Genomic DNA, 20,344 nt, shown 5'->3' with positions numbered 1-20,344 from the left:
GACTGTCAAACCATAGAAGGACAGTCATGCTCACTACGAACCTAGGGATAGCGGGAGACACGCCGCTTCACTAGGAAGTCACCCCTCGCTTGCCCTGCAAAAGCCTAATATGGTTGAAGGATGGGGAAAACTCCAACTGAACATACACATATCCTCAATAGTGCGCATGGGGACAAACACGAAGAGTATATAAGGTTTTCATGGGTCAGTCAGTCCGTGACTGGATCCATCAGCGGTTGTGTTCTGCACTGAGCTTCATCAGAGAAAGGTAAGAGAAAGGGATTAAACAAACCTATGCGCTACTAACTAGTGCAGTCACGCGGACTAACAGAAAAAACTTTTAGTCAATATAAGGCAACTAACGTCAACGTCTACGAGATATAGCTATATGGGTTTGCAATAGGTTATAAACTGATCGAGCATAAAGAATATTGCATAATTACGTTTTCATAAATTAATAATTGAATGCATTTATAATAGATATTTGTATATTTTGATTTGTCATTCATATACTTAACGTGACAGCATGTAAGAATCATATATTAGAAAATGAATATGTATTTAAAAATATGAATAGCCTATTATAAACATCTCTAAGAGATTTATAACAAAAGGTCATAACTAATAATATTACTTTATTACTACTTGATTTATTCATTAATGTTTCCATTTCTACAGCACTTGTTGTACACTGTAAAAAAAAGTACAGTTTAGTTTAGTTAGTAACAAATTTTAATTGCTGCTGTAAATTTTAAGTAAAATCATAAGTGCAGTCATCACTGGATCATCACTTTTTAACCACTTGGAATTTCATTGCTGATTTATAAAGAAAATTAAGTTAAAAACAAAGACTCATAAGATGAATCTGAGTCTTGAAACTGGCTTATAAAACTCAAGTACAATTAGGACAGAAAATATTATGACAATTTAAATGGATGGAAACAAAGATGTTGTAATGATAAAAAACATTTTTGTATGTGTATGTAACTTATGCCTGCATTGCTGTAGAATCACTTAATCCGATTTAACTTTTTGCAAAAGGCTGCACCCAATCCAATATTTCTCAATGTTCAATCCGAGAACACGCAACTATTTTACAAGGTGGTTTCGTATGAATTCATACATTGTGATTTTTTTAAAAAGAGTAAGTATGAAGTTCTACCCCTAAACTTAACCATCAGTGGGGGGTAAGCAGAGCATACAAAAACGTACAAATCAGATCATACGAAGTCATATGAATTATTCACCACAACGTATAGTTACAATTTGCCATGAGAGTGTGTTATGTCCCTCATTAGAATCCATCAAGATGTGTGACGACGAAGAGACCACCGCCCTGGTGTGCGACAACGGCTCAGGCCTGGTCAAGGCTGGATTTGCCGGTGATGACGCCCCCAGAGCCGTCTTCCCCTCCATCGTTGGTCGCCCCCGTCACCAGGTATGTTGCATTTCGCCATTTTTAAGCTATTGTAACTATTGTAACATTTGCGACATTAAAATTACCCTTTTTCTTCTTCCAGGGTGTCATGGTGGGTATGGGTCAGAAGGACTCATACGTAGGAGATGAAGCTCAGAGCAAGAGGGGTATCCTCACTTTGAAGTACCCCATCGAGCACGGTATCATAACCAACTGGGATGATATGGAGAAGATCTGGCACCATACCTTTTACAACGAGCTCCGCGTGGCCCCTGAGGAGCACCCGACTCTTCTGACTGAAGCTCCTCTTAACCCCAAGGCTAACCGTGAGAAGATGACCCAGATCATGTTCGAGACCTTCAACGTCCCAGCCATGTATGTGGCCATTCAGGCTGTGCTGTCCCTGTACGCTTCCGGCCGTACCACTGGTGAGGCAATTATTTTAACACTTAACACTCCCACTAATCATATATTTTGAAGATCTAATTTACAAATAATTTTAAGGGATCTAACGTGCAGTTTTACATATCTGCAAAGAAATGTAAAAAAAATTTATAAAAGTCTTTTCTGACCTGTTTTTCTATATTTAAGGTATTGTGCTGGACTCTGGTGATGGTGTGTCCCACAATGTCCCCATCTATGAGGGTTACGCTCTGCCCCACGCCATCATGCGTCTGGATCTGGCTGGTCGCGATCTGACTGACTACCTCATGAAGATCCTGACCGAGCGTGGATATTCTTTCGTCACAACTGGTAGGTCACAATTTTTCAATTTCACAATAATTTCTGTTGTTTTCTTCTGTTTATATAAGATTTGTCAAAACAACTCATCAAATTTCTTTTCAAATGTGTCTTTCAACTCATATTTGTTGCATTTGTTGAGGGATGCACAATATTTTAATACCATAATGGTTATTGGCCAAAGTTTTTTTAATTTATCATATAAGTCATTGTTGGATATACAATACCGTTTTTACTACCATACAGCTTTTTTAAAAGAAATTAATACTTTTATTCAGCAAGAACGCATTAAATTAATCAAAAGTGTCAGTTAAATACTTAAAAAATATTACAAAACATTTCTATTTGAAATAAATGTTTTTCTTTTGAATTTTAAAGTTTTCAACGTTTTTTCACGACGGTTTTCAACATTGATAATATTATGAAGAAAACACCAAATCAGCATATTAGTATGATTTCATGTGACTGAAGACTGGAGTAATGACAATCAGCTGTAGGCTTTTTCAGCTTTTAAAGAAACAATATTGTAATAATATTTAAAAATGTTACTGTTTGTTTTGTTTTGATTAAATAAATGCAGCCTTGGTGAGCATAAGAGACATCTTTCAAAAATTCAGACCTACCCCAAACTTTTCCCATACAATTTTTGATTTGTTTTGTTGTGTTATGTTGGAAACAACTGACTTACTTATACACTCCGTTTACAGCTGAGCGTGAGATTGTCCGTGACATCAAGGAGAAGCTGTGCTACGTGGCTCTGGACTTTGAGAATGAGATGGCCACTGCCGCCTCTTCCTCTTCCCTGGAGAAAAGCTACGAGTTGCCCGACGGCCAGGTCATCACCATTGGTAATGAGCGTTTCCGTTGCCCAGAGACCCTCTTCCAGCCTTCTTTCATTGGTGCGTAAAAACAAACACTATTAAAAAAATGCTGCGTTTTTCCATACGGCTTTTAGTTTGATTAATAAGGTGTTTCTGAACAGGTATGGAGTCTGCTGGAATCCATGAGACGGCCTACAACAGCATCATGAAGTGCGACATTGACATCAGGAAGGACCTGTATGCCAACAATGTCTTGTCAGGTGGTACCACCATGTACCCAGGTATTGCTGACCGTATGCAGAAGGAGATCACCGCACTGGCCCCCAGCACAATGAAGATCAAGGTACTGTAATGCATCTGTGGTTATCTTTTAACATGCTCCTGTTTCCTATTTACATAGCAATATGCATCACTGATATGCTCATGTGTCCCCTCATTCTGACAGATCATTGCCCCACCTGAGCGTAAATACTCCGTATGGATCGGTGGCTCCATCCTGGCTTCCCTGTCCACCTTCCAGCAGATGTGGATCACCAAGCAGGAATACGATGAGGCAGGCCCCAGCATTGTCCACCGCAAGTGCTTCTAAATCCATCCCAATCTGCATCCGTTTGCTGTGGATCACGCAATAATAAAGAATACTGGACATTCATCATTATGGGACAGCTTTGGTACAGATTTATTTTGTACCCATGTGTTACATACCCTGGATTACCAAGCAGGAACACGACGAGGCAGGCTCCAGCATTGTCCAAATAGACACAATCAAGATCCAGAAAACTGTTATACCGTGTTGTCTATCACAAGACTGTAATCTGTACATAAATAGTCATTAATTTATTAAAGTCCATTATTTGGTTTTTGTGACACGTTTGTGATAATAAATTGTTTGACTTGAAACTGGAAACTTAGGCCCGGTTTTACAGACAGGGCTTAGATTAAGCCAGGATTAGGCTTTTGGTAAAATGAGGGCATTTAAGTAGCTTTTATAAACGTACCTTAGAAGAAGAAAAAAACATTACTGGTGTGCATCTTGAGACAAAACAATGGCACTGACATATTTTAAGATCAAACAGATCAAAAATGAATTTTAGTCTGTCTGTGAAACTGGGGGTTTGCTGAAAAGCAAAAAAGTATGATCTAATTATTTTCAGGAAGCATAGCTGATAAAGTAAGATTCAGAGTGCAGTTTGCTTAGTGTACAAAGTATTTAAGTTTACAAAAATCAAAAAGTCATCATATGGTCACACAAAAGTTCATTTAACCCTTCCAATATTCCTGAAAATTTAGAAAGTTGACCTCCTTCTGACCTGAATGCAATGAGCTACACCAATATATATATATATATCCTTTTTTTTTAAAGGATTAACGTTTTCAATCACATGCACAGAATTTATTTTCAGATTTCAATTTGCCATGAATGAGTCACAAATCCTAAAACTAAAATGTGCATGAATCAAAATCATTGTGGTCAAAAGGTGGTTCTGTTTTTTGTGGTCTGGTCTGGTTTTTCCATCTTCATACACGCAATAAATTATGACAGTATATGGCTTCTTTCTGCCATAAATGTTCACGTGAGTATACTTATCTCAGTGTAACGTGTTTTGTGGTCGTTTAAAATGCTGTTCAAAGGCTATAAACAATAACACGTATAAAAAAATCAATACTTTTAAGACCCCAAACACCTCTTCTGGGAGGTCAAGTTTTAACCGTGGAGAACAACACCTGTTGACTCCTTCGAGTGATTTCCAGCGCCTTCACCACAGGGCGGAGCTACAACCGTGTTTTACAAAGCAAGGTTGACGTCTGCAGACTACAAGCGCCATCTGTTTACCTTCTCGGCCCTGCCTTAATCAGAACGGTAAGTAAATATAATATCAAAACACGGCTCTTGTTACTGTTGACAGGTTTTTATGGCATAAATCTTCATTCAACTTGCTTCCGCTCATTGCGGTCACATGACACTCGCTTTAAACACTAGTCGACGTTCTAATGCAGCTTTAACCTCTATTTTAATTACTATACCGCACACCGTTTGATTGCATTTAGATAGGCATTGTGCCAAACGCTGATATTTAACGTTGACTACTTACAGTATATATAGAAAAGCTTTCGTTTTTTATACAGTCGCACTGTCGATGGCAGCACATTATCTATGCTACGTATTAAATTGACTAATGTCTTCTTTTTATTCGTGTGTTTTAGATTAGTGAACTGTATTACTGAAGTCTGCATTCATGTTTATCGTCACCTTATGAACCCTAATATGCAAATGCGTTAAGAGGTTAGAGAGCTCCGAGATGACGCCATAGTTTAAGTAGGTGTGTGCACGAAGGGGGCGTGTCGAAGAGAGAAACTCAGCGATTGGCTTTCGCTTGCGTATTAGAACTCTGTTGCCATAGTAATTTGGTTTAAATGTCTGGCGCGAGAAGAGGGCTGATTCGGAATAGAATTGCATAATTCATTTTCAACAGACTGTTACTTCGCTATAATGTAACCTTTATATGTTTTTATCTCTAGTCGAACGATAGTGAAAAATGGTGACGAAGAGAATTAGGTCTGAATACATGAAGAAATTTAAAGATCCGAGATGGGACACCTACGCGAAATGTTATGAGGATTTGCTGAACTACAGACTGTCAAGGAGGCTGTTGGAGCAAGCGCACAACCCTTGGTTTTGGGGAGAATGGGGAAGCGAGACAGGCTCCAGTGGCAAATCCACTCCTCTAAGTCGAAATAAAGTCGAACCTCTGAGGATCCATGATGAGAAACCAGAAAGATCTGCATGTGTGACACCAGAACCAGCAGCAGAACCAGAACCACACGCACAAGTTCAGGACACTGCAGACACCAGTAAGTCCTCCTGATCGAGCTAACGTTACAGGTTGTCATCTTATGTTGTTTTTCTTTTATAGTAATTACTAAAATAAATAGTTCGTGTGAAAAAACTGACTAAAAAAATTAACTTCGTTAAACTTGAATGAAAATCGCCTATAAAATAAATAGAAATATTAAGACCAAAACCAAATAAAAATGACAAAAGCAAAATTAATTTAAAATAAAACGAAAATTTAAAAATAAAAGCTAATTTGAAATATTAATAAATACTATAATAATAATAACTAGTTCATAAGTTATCAATGCTCATACGTCTCACATTCTGCAGTAGTATGCAACTCAATATTAAGGATTTCTGACTGTTGGAAAAAAAATGTGTCAGAAAAATAGGTTTCTATTTTTCATTAAACATTCAGATTTATAGTAGTAATAAATTATATGATTATATCATCAATGTTTTATTGATTTACAGCAATATTACAGCTACATATGTGTCTTTGTAAATGATGACATACAGAGATAAACTTTACTGATTTGTTTATCATTTTAATACATTCTAAAGATGCTGATGCTCAAACCTTATTTACAGTAAATAACTTTACCGTAGTGAAATATTTACATAAGCACAATTTAGCGTAATTTTCAAAGTAACATTTAAACCATGGAAAACTTAATGCCAAGTAATAAAGACACACTAATCTGTGGTACTTGATTAAAATGACTCCAAACACTTTTTCAAATGCAAATCTCTCTGTGCTTTCTCATCAGAGCTCTTTCCTATAGTCGCTGAGCGGCGTCATCAAGGAGGGGATGAAGAGAATGCCAGAGAACGCGTTCCTGCTCTCAACCCAGAAACTGACACGAATATCCTGAACATGCCAAAGAGCAAACGCCGCTCTTCACACAAGCATACAAAATCAAAGGTCAAGCCTCATGTCACCAAAGACCCCGACAAAGAGAACCGTCACCCTTTTGCCCTGTATGGCTCAGGAGAGAGGCGGACAGATATGGCTTCTAAGAAAACCCATAATGTTGGACCCGCAACATCAACCGCAGAGGTGAGTATCCTTTCAGGAAGCATATCATATCATAAGAGGCTCTTGACCAGTAAGCAAACTTCTGAAAAAAAGACTACTAGAATAAAACAAATATTACTTTGGTTAATATAAATATTCCTTATAAATTGAAATGAACAATTACTCTCTTTCTCTCTTGGATTGTTGCAACTTTAAGGTCACCATCAATCAATTTCACGATGGACAAAATCAAAATACTTTTTTTCTTGTTTGAGAAGCGGTTTCACTCAGATATACGTCACAATAGAGAAGAAAAGACAACTTCCATTTAATGCCAACTTTAAAGGGATGAAAATCCTGTCATTATATTACTACTACTTTAAAGAGTGTTTCAAATGGCCACTGTCCATCAAAGTCAATGTGGTCTAATGTTGTTTTGTGAGTAAATGATGATAGAATGTTCATTTGTGGGCAAACCAACCCTTGAAGTACTCATCTGTTTATCATGCCTACTTCATGCAGCCTTTCTTCTGTCTAGATCCATGAGTCAGCGTTGCGAGCAAAAACCAGACGGGAGGTGGAAAAACAGATGAAGAAATCCGACAAACAAAGAGCCAGATCTGCTGACTTAGAAAAGAACGCAACTAAGATCGTCCCTGATTTCAACCCCTGGATGACAGAGTACATGCGCTGCTTTTCTGCTCGGTCTCGGTAGTATTGCTTTCAGAAATCCTTTAAAAATGTCTGTGACTGTATAAACCTCTCAGGCTAAACAACCCAAAACACTCCACGTGATGACTGGGGCATCTGTCCAGTTCACTTGCCTTCTTCCAGATGGGTCACAATGAATTAAACTCAAGGTTTTTTAGGGGTTTATTTACACCATGGATATGTTGCATTTACTGGTACATACGTATCAAACATGAAAACACAATCCATTGATCCTGCAGGGCAAACTGTCTAACAATCACATGCCTTGTTGATTTTGTAGGTTACGTAGATTTCCAGTCCATGAGATTTACCAGTGTCTCTTATTCTCTTAATATCTGTTTTCTTTGATTTGAGCCAAATTAGATTTTACTTGTACATTCACTCTAATGGTGCGTTCCATGTGTATTATGTTGTAAATAAAGTGTAAAAAGTCACTGGTATCTAAAGCATGAAACAGACAGCAAAATGACCAATCATTTTTGAATGAGATCATACACACTAAAGCCATTCCAGCTGTTCTTCATCGAGAATAACTTTCATTCAGTGTGATGTTATTTGGTTTTTAGTAGCACTCAGGTATTTCGTGTTGTATTATGTAATTTATTTTTTTGAGGAATAATGAGATTGGGATATTTGTACTCTATTTATATAAGGATATTGAACTGATTCTAAATTCAGTAGTTATTATATTTAGTTCATCATCTTTAATGGAAGAATGCATGTGTTGTATGAACAAATGTACAGGTATTTTTTCCCTCATCACATTTTATAGTCAGATCTAGCATGTATTACGTGAATAGTGTTGTTTTAGTGTAAAAGTATTGAAGCCATAATGTTAATGAGGAACATTAAGATGATGAATATGCATTCCACTGTCTGATTCAAAAGCACATTTGAAGGGTATTAAGGTTTATGTGTTTAGATTTCAGCTTGTAAAACTGAGATGTTTAAATGTGTAACATTTACAGTGCTATTTCACCACACGAATAGGTCACTAATAGTGATGGGATTTTTGTTTTTGTTTTCAGTCTTAACACTTTTAACAGGTTGCTGTTTAGAGGGAGTTATTGGTATGTAAAAGTAAAAAATAAAGTATAAAACTTTACATAAGCATATAATGGATGTTAAAGTATGTTTGTAGTTAAGGATACTTTGTACACAGGCCTGACATTAATATACGAAACTGTTCTCACTACTATGCACAAAGCAAATTTATTATATCACAAACTCATTAGAGCATGCTGTTCCTGGACATTGGGATTCTGCAAGCTTGCCAAGACTTTATCCATGTGTTAGAGCCAAGGAGCAATTACAGTATCTGGCATTATCTTCCTTACTCACTTTAATTAAACTCGAAAACTTGACTGTCCAGCAAAATAGGATTGGAAGTTTTACACAAACTACATTGATTTTACATTCAGCAGCTAAATTGTACTTTTGATTAGGTGAGTTTTGAATCACATCTTAATTCCTTAGATCAGTACTAGAGAATTACCTGACATGTTTGAGGTTCATGTGAAGTGAAGAAGCAGCATTAATGAAAAAACGAGGAACTACCATTCAATGCATTGATAAACTTGACTATTGGCAATCTGCCTCATTTTAACAAATTGCTATTTTTACAAACATAAAATGATTGATATAAAGACATGATGACAAGCATTGTGAATCCACAATGATTTAGCATTCATTTTCAAAGCAAGCTTATTTAAGATATGTCCATTTAAAATGTATAGAAGAACATGGAAAAAGTAGATTTAGAAAGCAAAATAATAAAAAAAGAAATTCTCCAAAAAAAGGAAAAAAGAATCACTTTAAATACGCAAGTATCATTTCAACAAACACCTAAAAATGGGAATGCAGCACAGGAACGCTTTATAAATATAGAGCATGTAACACTGATATTGAAGCTGTCCATACTGACAATATATTACAGTGTGATATGAAGGCAAGTGGGCGCTGGCTGACATTTTAAATGTAAATTACAATACAGGAACAAAAACCACTTTCTGGTATCCTATCCTAAAACCTCCTAACAATAATGGAAAAAAAAATAAAGCTAATTAAAAGCCAGATAATGCACATTGTTGATAATAATTACAGGTGCGTACCATAAAGCAGTGATGCAGCTATATATATATATGCTATATATAGTCATTTATGAATATGTAGTAGTACTGCAACCATGAAACATGCTCCACGGTGATAATATAAACTCTTCTCTACACAACATCTACATATGGAAAAGGAAAAGACGGGGCTCAGTGCAGTATTCTCAGGGGCAAGAGCCAGATCTTTTAACTACCCTCAGTGTTTTGGGTACCACAGATGTCTTTGCCTGGGCCCGAGGGGGACAGTAAACATTTTCCGGATCCTTCTGGATTTTAAGGGGGTCCTCGGCATGTCAGAACAGAAGTAAAAGTAAGGTGAGGGAAACAGACGCTCCACCACGATGAGCCGTACATCACACGCCCCGACTAATGTCGTCCTCCTCGTGTTCACACAACCTTGGCCAAAGGACACAGAAAAAGTGCAGGAAGTCATACAGATGGTCTTTTCAGACTGCTTTCTTCATGTCTACAAATTGAAGGTGCAGCTTCATAATCACCCTTGATCTTCTTCAGACACCTTGAATCTCTATTTCTAGCTCGCATTCCAAACAAGGCACCTCGGAAAGCGCTTGGGAGGGCAGAGTATCTGGAGTTAAATATATCCATTCCCCTGACACTGTTTCTCGTTTGGCATTTGACTGATAAGAGGGAGAAGGGTTTGGAGGACTTGTCTGTTCTTAAGAGGCGGTAGAAGAAGGTAAAACATTTGGCCGTGTGTGTGTGTGTGTGTGTGTGTGTGTGTGTGTGTTGGGGGGGGGGGGTGCTGAGGCATTATCACTCGTACGTAAAGCATGCAGAAGCAAACTCGAGTGGCATTTGGTTGGTGTCACTGACAAAAATAGCACCTCCTCTTGAAGAGAGCTCCTCCTGCTAGAGCATGCCAAATACAGTAGAGATGCTGAAGGGTGGCTATCAACATCCTTTTACAGACAACGGGGTTATGACTGCTTTGGCTATCTAATGCTAAAATTGTGTGTCACGAAGTATGCTTAAAAAAAGCATTTTTTTAATAAAAATAATTCAGATTAATGTTAATTTATGAATATATGAATTTTTCATTGGTGTCATTGTTTATAATACATTAATGTTGCTTTATACAAACTGAAGTGTAAAAACTAAATTAATATACACTATGTTAAAATGTTTAGGGTTGGTAAGTTTTTCTTTTTTCTTTTTCTTTTTTAAGGAAGCCTCTTATGCTCACCAGGGCTACATTTAATTGATCAAAAATACAGTAAAAACATTAAATTCTGAAATATTATTTAAATTAGAAAATATCTGTTAGTGTCACATGATCCTCCAGAAATCATACCAATATGCTAATTTGCTGCTCAAGAAATATTTCTTATTATTATCTGCGTTGAAGACAGTTTTTGAATGAAATGCTGTAAAAGTACTGGTCATTGTAAGTTCATGTTAACATTTACTAATGTTAACATACACAAACTTACTTTAAAGCATTACCAGGATTTTATACCATAAAAAGGAAAACCAACAACACCCTTTCAGGCGAAAAGGGTGATGAAAAATTCTAAACACTAGCAGTGAACAAAAATAGATGAAAAATAATTATTAATATGTTTGTATTTTCAGACATTGTTTTTATTCTTTATCTTAGTTTCTTACATGGTTAACACAAACATTTAAAATATGATTCAGTTATTGAATAAAGTTCAAGGACACTGAACAGAACCCTTAGCAGACTGAGCAAGACACTTAAATCTAATATGCAGGGAATGATGTTTTGAGCACAGTGAACAACTGTATCTGATTAAATCTGAATGCAGCGCAGCTATTTTTAGTGGATGGTGATTATGAGTGGTACGGGGGCCAGTAAAGAGGAAGAACAGCACCTTCTTTTAGAGACCAAGATTATGATATGGCAACATGAAGAAAATTAGTATAAATATTAGGGGTGTGCGATATTGACAAAAAAATATATTGGAGTAAATTTTTTCTGGGATTTTTTCGAGAACGATAATTAGAAGATATTTTGCTTAGCGTGTTTTTTGTGTTGGTACGTTGTCAGGTTTAGGACTGCCGTGGACAGCTGACTCCTAAAGTGTTTGATATTCCTCATATTCTGTGTGGTGGTCCGTTCGCAGCAGTGACAGAAATTATCTTTTATTTTTAAAGTGATTTGTACCTTTTATGGGCATTTTTACCATTATAAAGGCATTTGTTTAACCTTTTTAAATGTATGCATCATCCTTTGTCAAATTATTACATTTAATCAATAAATTCAATTAGAATTATGAGACACAATAGGGCTATTACCAATCAAATGAAATCAGTATCAACAAAATTGATCTTTGCAATGCAGAGGAAACACAGAAGCTGCATCTGAAGTGGCATTAAAGGATAGTTCACCCAAAAAGAAAATTAGCCCATGATTTACTCACCCTGAATCCACCCTAGGTGTATATGACATTCTTCTTTCAGACGAGTACAATCAAAGTTATATAAAAAAATGTCCTGGCTCTTTCAAGCTTTATAATGTGAGTGAATGGGTGTATGTCTTTGGAAGTCCATCAAAGCGCATCCATTCATAAGTGAACTATCCCTTTAAGATGCATGTTTAATGCAGCTCAGAGGGGACATGAATGCATTTAAGCTGCAGTAACAAATGCATTAATAAGGTTTTGATATTTAAACATAAAACGTTGAATACTGATATTTGAAATTTTGAAAAAAATTAAAAGATACTTTAAATGTGTAAAATTAGAACCACCAGTAGGTGGCTGCAAGTCACTGTTAATGAGTGAGTCATTGGCTGCATCCAAAATCGCATCCTTCTTTACTATATAGTAGGCCAAAAATGTATGTGACAAAAGTATGTCTGAATTCACAGTACACATAAAAGAGTAGGCAAAATGTACCTGCATGACCTACTTCTTACAGCAAGATTCTGAAGTGTGTATTCGATGGACACTTTACTATCCCATGAGGCCATGGGAGAGAATTTGTGAATGGCAGTGAACTGACGCTGATAGGTCACATAATAATGACGAAAGCATCCGGATTACATTCATACTACACACATTCATACTATATAGACCGTACTTTTTTAGCGGTCATGAAGTGATGACTTTTTCAAATAAGTACCTACTCAAGACAGTGTGCAATTTTGGACGCAGCAATTTCAACTGATTCATTTGAACGGCTGATTAATTCGGGAACGAAGCATTTGACTGTCTTAATGAGTGAGTCATTGAATCATTCAAACAATTCGTTTATTCAGTGACGAAACAACGCTGTGTGCTGCTAAACAGTCGTGTGGCTTTGTTTGGAACTATTTTCATCGACGAAATAGAGCAAAAACAGGCAATACGGTGTATAAAATGCAAGTCACTTAATATTAACTTGTTTATTAAACTGTTGTATAAAATCATTATCACATTTGTAATCAAGCGCTCTTCATGTGATATTGATTAACTATATTATACGATATAAATATAAAAAGACAGATATATTAAAAAGACAGAGGTATTACATATATAATACAGAGATATTTTGCATCCTTATCTTGAATATTGGGGACATTCTAAATGAATTTTTAATAGACTAAATCACACAGTGAAATTGTGGACTCTGAATGCACAAACGCATTACTCTAACTCTCCAGTCTAGACTACATCACGTAGTGCATGCGTGCACTCTCTATGTGTGTTTTTGTAAAGTGAGGGACATACTCGATAATGTCAGATCGCACATCATTAAAACAAATATCACGATATTATCGTAGACGATATATATCACACCCCTAATAAGTACAGCGCATGAAAATGCTAAGGAACTGCTGAAACCCCTCAGGACAGAGCTTGGACAACCTTCTAATATTAAAACCTCAGATGTGAAAAGCAAGCAGAGAGAAGTCAAGCCTCTGGACCTTCACCTGGTTGGCGAGTTGTCTGGGATCTGTGTTAACAGCCACACTCCTGCACGCTCTCTGCCTGAGCCCGCCTGGGAGAACGCAGCTGCCGCAACGCTGCATCTCCATACTGGATTCCTGAACCCATCCGCTCCGGGTCCAGCTCTCCTACACAAACAAATGACAGGCACAGCAGCTTGATTCCAATGTGCATATGCTTATAAGTAAGAGCAAAAGGCACTGGTCTTTTTGTACCTGACTCTATTTTGTTAAGGATTTTCCGAGCACACTGGACAAAAGCTTCCTCCACATTCTCCCCTGTTAGTGCACTGGTCTCCAAAAACATGAGCTCTGAAAGTAAACATAAAAAATTACATCTTTTTTTTTATATAAATTAATGCATTCTCAAAAAGACTTAAATATTGTGATTATTTTGCCATGTTTATTAGGTGTTAATTTTTATTTAATAACTGTTTATTTAGTATTAAATAAATATTAGTATTATTTATATGCTATAATGGTATTTAATAATATTTTGAATTAGCTTGAATTTTCAGCTTTCATTAAGATTTGGTCATTTTGTTATGTGCTTTTGCCATTTTTATTCGTTTTTGTTTTATTTAAATATTTCTATTTAGCTCTATATTTAGCTTTATATTTATTGCAGTTTTATCTTCTAGTAATTCTACTTAAATATTTTATTTCAGTTAGTTGCCAAAGCAACATTTCCAAATTTTGTTTGGTTTTGAAGTTAACGCAAACCATTTTTAATAATTTTAGTTTACAATAACAACACAGATCCATAAACACTAGTATACACAATGGCAATGCACCAATAGCCAATCACGGTTTACTCTCTGAATAGCCCTTGTGATCTCAATGCAGCCAGTTGTGTGTCTACACGTTCACTACTGGGCTAATATTTGTTAGTAATTCGATCCTGTAGTGACCTCTATTGGCACAGTCACAATATGCAAGCAGATCAATTGTAACCAGCAAGTATCTGCTAGTCTGACATACACACCATTCTCTTGAGCGAAACGCGAGGCCTCCAGGAAGGTGACTTCACGGTCAGCATCCAGATCCTTCTTATTTCCACACAGTATAATCACTATGTTCTGGCTGGCCAACATCCGGGCATCTGTCAGCCAGTTAGTCAGAGCGTTGTATGTTTCTCGACTAACATCCAGAGACAGAAAGTGTGAGAAATCAATACATTTAAGGATGTGGCAAACATCCAGAAATATATGTATCTCTGAGAAAATAGAGCCCCACACAGCCATAATATTATGCAGAGGAACTGGATATACAATTGTGACTTTACCTAGTGATATCATACACAAGAAGAGCCCCTGCTGCACCTCTGTAGTAGCTGCGTGTTACAGACCTGTAGAGAACAAACATTTGTACAATTAAACCTCTGTAATGTCTGCAAGAGTTTGACATAACAGCTGGTTAAATCTAGTGGTAAACCAATATATCAATCAACCAATTAAATGGCTGATAGGCTATTTGGTCATTTTAGAGCTATATTTAGGCCTACATTTTTTCAGAATATTTTAAATAAATGCTGTTCTTTGGAATTTTCTATTCTTCATAGAATCTTGAAAAAAAAAAAATGCATCTCAGTTTCCGCAAAAAATTGTTTTCAACATTGATAATAAGAAATGTTTCTTGAGCAGCAAATTTGAATGATTTCTGAAGGATCATGTGACACTGACGACTGGCACATTTTAGTGGCCTTTTATTGTGGCCAGCCTAAGGCACACCTGTGCAATAATCATGCTGTCTAATCAGCATCTTGATATGCCACACCTGTGAGGCAGATGGATTATCACGGCAAAGGAATAGTGCTCACTAACACAGATTTAGACAGATTTGTGAATAATATTTGAGAGAAACAGGCCTTTTGTGTACATAGAAAAAGTCTTCGGTCTTTGAGGTCAGCTCATGAAAAATGGGGGCAAAAACAAAAGTATTGCGTTTATAATTTTGTTCAGTGTATGTATGTATGTATATATATATATATATATATATATATATATATATATATATATATATATATATATATATATATATATATATAGAATCCTTAAAGCAATGTAAAATTATACATAATTTGTGTGATATTAGCATATTTTCATTCTAAATGTATTTTGGCTCTAGGAAGGAGCTGCTGGCAAAAGTTCAGTGAAAATTAAGCATTAAGTTGACAGCGCTGACAAATTAATCTGTGTGAGGTACTATAAACTACATGCAATCTGGAGTGCAATCACTCCCTCGCGAAATGCTGCACCATCTGACTGCCTGAGAACAAATCTGGAAATTTTCATCATGAGTCATATCTCACAGTGGTCACAACAAACACAGCCAATCTAAGAAGGAAACAGTTTTAGAAAATGAACACACCTGAAACGTTCCTGTCCTGCTGTATCCCAGATCTGGAGCTTGACAAACTTATTGACCACACTGATTATCTTTGAGCCAAATTCAACCCCAATAGTGTGATTCGAGTCATCTTTGACTAGAGGAACAGAAGAAAGACATTAGCAACAGAACATTGACGGGTGTAACATTTCATGTTTTTATTTTTTATATATATATTTATTCGTAAGATAACAGAAAATTGCATATACATCTTTTTTCTATAAACTGATGAAGCAGACAAGATTTTCCAGTTCCTGCATTTCCTATCACAAGAAACTTAAACAGGAAATCTAGAGAGGAGGAAAACAAAAACAAAGATTTAGTTGCATATAAAAAAAATGCATATAAATTGTATATAATATAAATAGCATAGTATAGGATTGTATGTTACTAAATCATAACATTAACTAGACTATATAGGCTATCAATACTCATCTAATATAGAGACTAGTGAGGTTATCATAACATTCAAGTTATATCCAAAAAGATAACGTAATATAGTAATTATCGCTGTCAATATCTTTTTAATTGACGAATCAAAAATAAAACATTTAAAAGCTAGCGTCGAAAGATGAAACATATGGCAGACAGAAAGCTGCTGCCTAGCTGGCACTAAACACAGCTTGTAAGCAAATACTGTGATGATGAGCTCGGGACACCTGCTAAAAATCATGCTATGCTGTCGATAACAAGTGTGACAAGAGAAAAGGAAAAATAGTCACCCTACCGTATGTCTCTGACATGACTGGCGCTGTGTTTCTAGCCTTTTAATACTGCGTTTTTTCTCTTTCACGTCAATCAACAAGGCTATCAAATAAAGGGAAATCCCTTACAGGGTTTCGAGCATCCTTGTCGGAAGTTTGAGTAGCAACTACTTCCTGTTGAGATTTTCAAAATAAAAGTCAAGGGTTCTTTAAAAAGCACAGTGACACAAAATGCATGACAAGAATCAAGCATTTAACTGCCCCGTAGTATATATTAGTATTGAATGTAAATAGAAATATCAAAGAAGTATTTTGTGCATTTAAAAAAAAAAAAACTCTTGTATATACATCTTGAACGTTTTGCTGACTGAAAAAAAGTGCTTTCAAGTAACCACTTGGGGGTGGTAGTTAGTTGTCTGTCTGTGCGAGTTGCATCTGTTCTAAAAAAAAAAAACACACTTAACTCATGATTATTTGTACCAGATTTTAAAGGGCTGATCTCTTTGTACCTTTCACAAGTCAACTAATAGATTATGTTTTGTTTTTATATCCACATTTTATAATTGTGAGTATATGTTACCCTTAGATTAACCCCAGAATTCCATAAAGCTCAACACAGACTACACAGGATTGATCAGGAAAATTGCAGGGTGAGTCAAAACTTTCTAAATTAAATCAAGATTCAGTACTTGAAAGGATATCATGGATGGCAACAGTTATTTATGACTGATGTAAATTGCCCTAGCTATAAATTGTAGACCACATCATTCAGTAATGACTGATGGATGTTATTACACACAAACTTAATTTGGAGCATGTGAAACAAAGGGTATGCCTATTACATAAATTAGTTCTGTTTCATCTTTCCGTGGTGGTATAATTAGTCCCTTCTTTTCTTTAATTTATAAATTAGTTCATTTGAAATAAACTGGCAGATAAACAGATTTCTTATTGGAAAGCCAACAGTCAATGTCATCGTCATCAAGGCATTCCAGCCTAGACACTTGAAGCTCTTCTAGAAAATCTAAAATCATGTCTGTCAACACCCAAAAACAAGGCTGCTTGCAGAATAAGCGCCACATATCTTCTCCAGATGGCTGTGCATTGGTCCTGGGTTTATTGCATAATGCCTCAGGATGTATAGGCTGCAGATTTTTGTTCTGTTCATATGTCCTGTTTGTTTTAGATCTTTCCTGGCTCTCTCTATATGACAAAGATACATGACTAAACAATGGGATCTGAGCTTAAAGGGCTAGGCTTATGTCCACATAGAAATCCACTCAGATAACTTGCTTTTATGTATACAGTCATACCCAGAGGTGAACAGTAACAAAGTACATTTACTTGAGTACTGTACTTCAGTACACTTTTTGAGTATCTGTACTTTACTTGAGTATTATTTTTTTCTGGAAACTTTTTACTTTAAATAAACACAAAAAGACAAATATCTTACATTTTACTCCAGTATTTCTGTCAATGTCCTTGAGTAGAAAGTAGTAACGTCAGTCAGGGGATGATTTTGGTTGCAGGGGTTGCATTTTGGTTGGAAATGAAAGTCGGGTTGTCGTCAGAACCCGACGTCAGATTGACGTCAACATCCAACGCCGGACAGACGTCTCCATTGACTTTGCATTGCGAGAAGCTGCCTCCTTGTTATTTCTGACTTATAACAAAAAACAAAACAATGTCTAAAAGCTGCTATGTGACAAGGTGTACAGCAAACAAGCTAAGAAACCCAGAAATATGTTTTTATAATCTGTCGACCCAAAAAAACGAGCATTTTGAGGGTGCAAAAGTGAAGCGATTCGTTCATGTAAGAAAATAACTAGCTTCCGACAGACGGCCATGCGCAACAATTTACGGCGAAAGAGTAACCCTTGAACTTGACGTACAACATAATGACGAACGCGGTTGACCAGCCCTGTTTGTTTGAACCGCGAGAGGTGTCAAAGCTTACTACTCCTACATCCTACGACCACCTCATACATCTTCAAGTGTTACTCTTTTAGCGTAAGTCGACTTGCATACAGCCGTCTGCCGGGAGCTAGTTATTTTAGTCGATAAAGTTTTAAATATGGATATTTTTTTATGGAACGCATCGATTCACTTCAGAAGGCCTTTATTAACCCCCAGAGACACGTGGAGCACTTTAATCATGGATGGACGCACTTTGATGGACTTCCAAAGACATACACCCATTCACCCCCATTATAAAGCTTGGAAGAGCCAGGACATTTTTTAATATAACCCCGATTGTATTCGTCTGAAATAAGAATGTCATATACATCTAGGATGGCTTCATCTAAATCTAAAGTGTAGATTTCAGAGTATCTAAAGTGTTAAAGACATAGCTATATATATATATATATATATATATATATATATATATATATATATATATATATATATATATATATATATATATGTTTAATGTTAGTGTGCTTAATACGGCAATACTAAGTGCGACAGCGTCTCGTAATCTTTGTGTCTTGCATGTAAAAGTTCTTCCTAAGCCATTGTGAGTTTGTGGTATAGAAAAGGGGGGGTTGCATTCATCCCCTAGGAGCTCTGCTATCACAAGAGCACAATGGAAACCAGGAAGAAGGGAAGTTAACTGTCCTTGGAATCTAAAATTGTCATCACACTGTCTGCACCAGGATGTTATTTTGAAATGTGGGAGCTTTTTTCAGTTCAAACCAATGATTAGAAAGGCTTGCATCTGTGCCAGGTTAAACCTCAGGGCAGAGAATGTGCGATAGCACAAAAACAGTATCACAACTGCTGTCACGTCAGGACTTGAAATGCTATTGTTAAGTTTGTTTTGCCCAATTTTCTGTTGGAATGTTTAAATGGAGGCGTGCTGAAACATTTCATTAAAGGAATGAAATATTAAGTAGTAAATGTGCATGAAATTATTTCTTTACAGGTGTTGAAGAGTTTGTATGGTAGGTAGATACGCATACATATTCAGCAGATGTTGTGGTATTTCATGCTGCAGTACATTGAGGGTTTTCAATTGCTTTACAGGTTGTTGGAATCTGAGCCATTATATATGGAATCAGTTCGTTCTTTATGACACTAATAGCATAAACAGCACAGACAAAACCAAATTCCAGTTTTTTTTTTCCTGACTTGCAGAACAACATATGGCTTGTTAGCTTAAGGTGACTGGGAACGCACACCAGAGAGTCGTGCATTGAGTTAACAGTGAGGGTTTTGACTGAGTGTCTTCATCTGCAGATCAGTGCGTCAGTGTTTCTGTCTTTTAAATGCAGCTTGCTTTAAAGCGGCTGTTTATCCTGTAGCACAGTATCCTCTATACAGACAAATGCTAAAGATTTAACTCTGGGACCAAGTAAAGTAGCACACTCTAAATCACAACCCCTGAATACTGCTGTTGTGTTGCGTCCATAAAAAGGGGAAAGCTGCTCAGAGACTTGACAGATTAACGTGGTGGAAAAGAAGAAAAGCTTCGCTAGACACTAAGCTTACATGAGCCCTGTGTTGGATATGTAGGCCGAAGTTGTTAGGCTTTTTTCTTTGCAAGTTTGGGTAGTAGTTTTTCATTTTTGTGTATGATTTGTTGTTTTGATCATTGACTTTAATCTGTATACAGTGAATGACACATACATATTGCACTACTTTCACAGCTTCTGCCTTTAGAAGTGCGTGACTTTTCCGACTAGC

At 36.4% G+C, this 20,344-nt stretch overlaps 3 protein-coding genes across 4 annotated transcripts; 2 read left to right on the top strand and 1 right to left on the bottom strand.

Annotated features, from left to right (window-relative positions):
• acta1b (actin alpha 1, skeletal muscle b) lies at positions 1–4,560 on the top strand. Its single transcript, XM_081350221.1, has 7 exons — positions 1–268; positions 1,299–1,438; positions 1,521–1,845; positions 2,009–2,170; positions 2,866–3,057; positions 3,141–3,322; positions 3,425–4,560. Exons 2-7 carry the CDS (start codon positions 1,310–1,312, stop codon positions 3,566–3,568), a joined length of 1,134 nt encoding a protein of 377 aa, XP_081206347.1. The 5' UTR covers positions 1–268; positions 1,299–1,309; the 3' UTR covers positions 3,569–4,560.
• Positions 4,537–8,741, top strand: ccsapb (centriole, cilia and spindle-associated protein b). Of its 2 annotated transcripts, none has more exons than XM_081350222.1 (4): positions 4,537–4,840; positions 5,500–5,832; positions 6,586–6,875; positions 7,372–8,741. In XM_081350222.1, exons 2-4 carry the CDS (start codon positions 5,517–5,519, stop codon positions 7,546–7,548), a joined length of 783 nt encoding a protein of 260 aa, XP_081206348.1. In that variant the 5' UTR covers positions 4,537–4,840; positions 5,500–5,516; the 3' UTR covers positions 7,549–8,741. The 2 variants fall into 2 exon arrangements, with proteins under 2 accessions (XP_081206348.1, XP_081206349.1); XM_081350223.1 differs by having other exon boundaries at positions 4,739–4,840; positions 7,356–8,660.
• rab4a (RAB4a, member RAS oncogene family) lies at positions 8,741–16,841 on the bottom strand. Its single transcript, XM_081350224.1, has 8 exons — positions 16,681–16,841; positions 16,163–16,243; positions 15,936–16,050; positions 14,851–14,913; positions 14,551–14,705; positions 13,782–13,877; positions 13,551–13,694; positions 8,741–10,051 (listed from the first exon to the last, which is right to left on the bottom strand). Exons 1-7 carry the CDS (start codon positions 16,694–16,696, stop codon positions 13,579–13,581), a joined length of 642 nt encoding a protein of 213 aa, XP_081206350.1. The 5' UTR covers positions 16,697–16,841; the 3' UTR covers positions 8,741–10,051; positions 13,551–13,578.
• Between the last annotated feature and the right edge of the window lie 3,503 nt (positions 16,842–20,344).

Source organism: Scardinius erythrophthalmus, assembly GCF_964197995.2.
Source record: "Scardinius erythrophthalmus genome assembly, chromosome: 21".
Lineage (NCBI taxonomy): Eukaryota > Metazoa > Chordata > Actinopteri > Cypriniformes > Leuciscidae > Scardinius > Scardinius erythrophthalmus.
Note: the sequence above shows the minus strand (reverse complement) of the source record. Positions and strands in the feature narration are given on the sequence as shown.